Source organism: Poecilia formosa, unplaced genomic scaffold (genome assembly GCF_000485575.1).
Source record: "Poecilia formosa unplaced genomic scaffold, Poecilia_formosa-5.1.2 Scaffold882, whole genome shotgun sequence".
Taxonomy (NCBI): Eukaryota; Metazoa; Chordata; class Actinopteri; order Cyprinodontiformes; family Poeciliidae; genus Poecilia; species Poecilia formosa.
The window spans coordinates 62,347-68,018 of NW_006800821.1; the positions used below are offsets into that span (position 1 = coordinate 62,347).

Below are 5,672 nucleotides of genomic sequence, written 5' to 3' on the forward strand. Positions count from 1 at the left end.
TTAAACAAATATGTAAAAAAAACATATTTTTACCCATAGTAAAACAATAGGTTTTAAGGCTTATATATTGCATCAAAGAACAAAAAAAAAGTTTTTTTTAGTCTTCCATAAAAGAAAACCATTTGATTCAGGTCTCCAGCTGATATCTTGGGTCTATTATTTTGAGTTCAAACCATGACTTTTTTTTCTTACTGTCAGGAATAACTTGGTTGCTTTTGTCAACAGAAGCCAGTGAGGAAGATCAAGCTTAACAGAGATCTGGGGAGAAGAGGCAGCAGTGAGGCAGCACCTTCAGACAGATCCCAGTCCGGTTCTGAGAAATCCTCTTCTGGCTCGGATCGATCCGCTGCTCTTCACAGCTTGGAAGGAGACAGACACAGAAGTACATCAGAGGGAGCAGGAAGGAAGGAGACATCAGCATCTTTGGATAAAGGAGCTTCCAGAGAGCGACCCAGCAGCGCTGGAGACAGACAACGAAGTTCAGACAGGGAGCGGGACAGGCCGCCTGCTTCAGACAGAGACAAAGAGTCAGGCTCCAACAGGGACAGGGACAGACCGAGAGCATCTGAGGACAGAGATGAGGAGGGAGAGAAGGAGGTGAAGACAGAGAGAAAAGCCCCCAGCAGTGGAAGTGGAGCACCTCGCTCTGTCTCTGTGGATAAAATGACAATCAGAGAGAAATCTGCCTTTTGCAAAAAACTGGCAGATCAGGAAAAACCAAGTGGTTCCTGTAAGGAGAGGATGGAAGGTGCAGAAAGGGTTGCTAAACCTGACAGGTTGTTATACATCTCACTTTGCTGCTTGCCACACAGTTGTCTGTTCCCATGCCTGATAGAAAATATAACTTATCGGTTCCTCCTGTGAGCACACTTGTTGCTGGATGTAATTATATTCTGCCTCTTCCCAGGAGCCAGTCCAAAGATAGAACAGAGAGGAGTGGCCTCTCTGGAGACAAACCAACTGTTACTCAAAGAGAAGGTAATTGAAGTCACGGTGTAAGAGATGACTTATAGTGTGAGTAAGTTTCATGAATAAAGTGTTTATAACATATTTTTTCTGCTGTCTGACAGCAATCAAAGAAGACCAGGAGATGGCTGTGAAAAGCAAACCCAGGATCAGTCGGAAGGCCCTGCCGAGCCATGTGTCTTCCTCCACCAGGTCAGTCTGTTTTACTTCTGTTTCCACTAAATGCTTTGGTCGTTTGAACCAAATGTGCTATAAATCCAGAAATTTCTGCGTTCTGAACTAGTTTTTTTGGTGGATTTGTTACAGCTTCCAATTAAAGATTAAAGGGTAGAATCCTGTAAAAAATTTCAAACCTGTTTAGGTTTTCCAGATTTGATCATGTTGAATCTAAGGCTACGTAATATGTTGCAAATTTATCAATATTACAATGTCACTCACCACGTAATATACATACCTGTTGCAAAAAAAAACAAAAAAAACACTTGGATTGTAATAAGTGTTGGCTAGTTATTTAAAGTGCCATATGTACAACAGAAGGACAATACAATTATTTATCACAACCCTCATTGTTAGACTCGCATAACTTCCTCATGTTGTGCGTTTCTAGTTCCAACCATAACTTCAACGAGTGGCATTAACACATGCAAAGTGTTGCATAACAGGGTTTCCCCCAGAAAACTTGCTAAGCCCAGTGGTCGGGGCACCGAGGCGGTCCACTAGTGGTCCACCATGCTTTGGTATTAAAAAGATGTTAAGTTGACAGGAAATGTAAAAATATTTCTGGGTTATGGGAAAACATCGCCAGTGAAACGATATTTAAACCCACAACTACAGAATCTTAAAAACAAATAAGGAGACTTTCGGGGATGCAGTGTAACTGAGCAGACGTACCCGACCTGCGTTCTCTAACTTAGCCGTTAATATGATAAAAAGCAACGCTAAACCAAATCATGGATTGCGTAAATAAAGCATAAAAGGTAAGTAGTGTGAAATGGATTCATGACTTCAAAGCAAAGACCGACAGAAGGATAAGAAGGATGAAAACTCAGTTGCTAGCAAAGAAGTTGTGGCGAATGGAGTCGACCAATGGAGTGAAAGCTACATTTTTTTTTTTTTTTTTTTTAGATTTTGTTTTGCTCTAGTGGCCTTTATTTGATAGTTAATTGACAGGAAAGTGGGTAATGAAAGAAGGGGGAAGACATGCAGCAAAGGTCGCCAAGGCCGGGAATCAAACCTGCGACAGCTGCGTCAAGGACTAAGGCCTCCATATGTGGGTTGTGCTTAACCCCTGCACCACCGCAGCACACCCTGTGAAAGCTACATTTGATAAAGTGCTAACAAGGGTAGCAGAAGCTGAGAATCAAGTCAGTGATACTGAGGACGCTGTAAATGAGCTCAAACAGCTGAAGAAGCAGCTAAAAGATGACGGGTTCCTTAAAAAGAAAATTGACCAGCTCGAAAATCATAGCAGGAGAAATAATATTCAGGTGTTGGAACTAAAAGGGAACATACCCTGTGAAATTTTTCATAACTTGGATACCAAAGGCATCTTCATAATTTCCACCTCCAGCTCAGCGGTTGGAGGTGGAAATTGAATGAGCACATAGGACCGTGACACAAGGGTGGTACGAGGTGAACCACCTCGTACCACCCCAAGCCCCGTCCTGATTCGTCTCCTGTGATTTCAAGATCGAGAGGAAATTTTGGCTTTGGCTAAAAAGAGAGGAAATGTCTGCTTCGACAAGATGAAAATGAACTTTTTCCCTGATATGAGTCCAGAATTAGCCAGACACCGAAAATGGCTTGTCCCCGCGCTTCAAGCAATAAATCAAATCGCATGCACTGCTACCTCATCTATCCTGCACACCTGAAGGTCCAACCGGACACTTTTTCGACACCACAGAAGAAACCTTTAAATTCATCAACAACCTTGCACAACGGCATCCGTGACCAGGGATCACTGACTATTAACACCGAGTCAGAATCCGGAGCAGGATGGATTGTTGAGACGAATAACACTCGTGGTCACCATCAGCTCTACTTCTCCAGAAACAGTGAATCAGATCCATACTGGCTCCTCGACAACTGGCGGTACAATGATCCATCCTGATCCTTCTAATTACATTTGGCCCCTATCGTTATAGTTTACCAGTCTTTTCTATTTTATGAGTTAATGAATACCATTATGTGGAGGTATGCTGGTTAAAAATGGTATACTGGTTTTAATCTTTTAAAAGTTTGGAATGTTATTGCTTACAGTTCATTGGTTTGCCAATCATTCGTTACATTACAATGTATAATTGCCCATACATCTGGGTGGCCAAGGAGTGTTTCTCTGATGGCTAAATGTATATTCCAAGGGAAATATGATGGCATTTGTTTTTGCAATTATAAATGTTATAAATGTTATGAGAGCTTGCAGGTTTGGCTCATATGTTAATTTAGAAAGGAGGAGAGGCGAGCACCTTCGAGTCAATACACTAGGTTTATGTTTGGTTGCCAGGATGTTGAGCTGGTAATCGAGAAGAGTGGCAAATGTTAAATGTTATTGTCTTTCCCTTTTGTATCTTCCTCCCCTCCTCCCAAAAAAATACTTTCATCTATCTGAGAGATGAGATGGAGCAGAATTTGTTCATTTTGGCTTCGGTTGGTTACTTGGAGAAAGAGGAGAATTGCTGGTTGACTTTTCATTATAGCTAATGTTAATATTAAGTCCATTGAAAGTTGTAACATTTAATGTCCTATAAAAAGAAAGAAAAAATGTTTTCACCTGAAGAAATTTAAACCTGATAACATTTCCTTTCAAGAAACACATTTATCTGACAGGGAGCATAACAAGCTAAAAAGAGATTTTAGCTCTTTTTAGAAAAGTTTTCTTTTCTTCAAAGTCAAGAGGAACAACAATTTTGCTGCATTGAAATGTTCCTTTTGTTGCTACTGAAATTATATCTGACCCTTCAGGTAGATGTCAAATCCTGCACTTTTATGAATATATATGCACCTAACTATGGCAATAGTCTATTTATGCAGGAGGTTTTTCTTCAGGTCTCCCAAGCATCAGGGTTTCTGTGGTTGGAGGGGACTTTAACTTATATTTAGGTACTGTGCTTGACAGATCTCCAGACAGATCCTGTCCCCTCTCTAAACCAGCTAAAGTAACAATCTCATTTAAATCTAACAGATGCCTGGAGGCGGATGCATCCACAGGATAGAGATTATCCGTTTTGTTCACATCCACACAATACCTATACCCGAATAGATAATTTTTTGATCTCCAGTCAGATATTTCATCGAGTGATGGATAGTGAATACCTTCCAAATTTATTTAGTGATCAGTCTCCATTGGTGATGTTGGTGTCTGTCCCTGACAAGGTAGAAGAAAAGTACAGATGGAGGCTCAACTTTACCCTCTTAAAACAACATGAATTCTCTACTTTCATAAGGGAACAAATTAATTTCTTCATTTTAACAAATAGATCATCTGCTCCAAATATTTTTATTTTTTGGGACACATTGAAAGCATTTCTGAGGGGCCAAATTATATAATTTACTAAGGGAATAAAGAAGAAATATAAGGTTTAGCTTAATACTTTAGAAAGACAAATTTCTGGCCTTGAGAAAACATACCAAAATGCCCCAAATAAGGACATGTTCAGAGAATTGGTGAATCTGAAACTAAAACACAACACTATGCATACATATCAAGGAGAGAGAACAATAATTAGATCCAAACAAAAACTTTTTGAACTTGGAGAAAAGGCACAAAGTATTGGCATAGCAACTTAAAACTGAGGAAAATAAATGAACAATTAACGCTATTGAAAACCCCCAAAAAGTTAGAACGTATAATCCCAGAGAAATGAGGCCTTTAAAAAGTACTATTCGGATATTTATATGTCACAATCTCAGGAGGATTTAGATGAAATTGAGTCCTTTTTATCCTCCATTGATTTGCCTTGCTTATCAGAGGACATATAACCAGAAAAATAATAAAATAGAACTAAAGCAGCTTGATGCGTCCCGGCTTTGTGACCTGTTAAATTCATCAGCTATAAACCCATCTTCAAGGAATAATTTTGCTCCGAAATGCTCAGCGCAACAGAGACACTTGCAGTCTGGCAATAAAAAAAATATATTATTTTTTTAAATTAAGCATTTTCTAATACTATAATTTTAAAAAATTTTGTTTTTCTGAAAACAAAAACAAGCAACGCTTAGCCTGGATGGGAGGTCATGGAAAGCCTGGCAGGCCACCAGGCTTATAATACACTTGGGGAAACCCTGCATATTTATGAAATGAATGAAAACATGGTTTTCTAAAAGAAAAAAATTTGCAATACGCATTTGTATTTATAGCCCCTCAATCATGGGTGTCTTTTGACACTCATAAGGTTTTCTACCAATATTGTCTCAAATTTAGCTCCATTTAACTTCTGATCAACTCTTTACAATTTCCCATCTTGATTATTATTATTTTTATTTTTTAATTTATCTAGAATTGTTTATAGCATGTGCCAAACTTTCTTTCCTGTTTGGTTTTCAGGATGCTGTTCTCTAATTTTCTCCAACAAACCTCTGAGGCCTTCATAGAGCAGATGTAATTATACAAAGATTAAATAACACTCTTCTAGTTTGAATTTAGTTTTTCCTTCATTTAATGATATTATAATCAAACCATGTTTTCAACTCGGCTAATTCTTTTTCTA

At 38.8% G+C, this 5,672-nt stretch overlaps 1 protein-coding gene across 1 annotated transcript in view; it reads left to right on the forward strand.

The window, feature by feature from the left end:
- Nucleotides 1-204: 204 nt before the first annotated feature.
- LOC103131959 (E3 ubiquitin-protein ligase RBBP6-like) overlaps nt 205-5,672 on the forward strand; it is a gene marked incomplete at its 5' end in the record, with an annotated part of 8,832 nt that continues 3,364 nt past the window's right edge. Inside the window, 3 exons of the mRNA XM_007543701.2 lie at nt 205-776; nt 908-978; nt 1,071-1,158. Of these exons, the coding sequence (XP_007543763.2) occupies nt 205-776; nt 908-978; nt 1,071-1,158 (731 nt within the window). The remainder of the gene's footprint in view (nt 777-907; nt 979-1,070; nt 1,159-5,672) is intronic.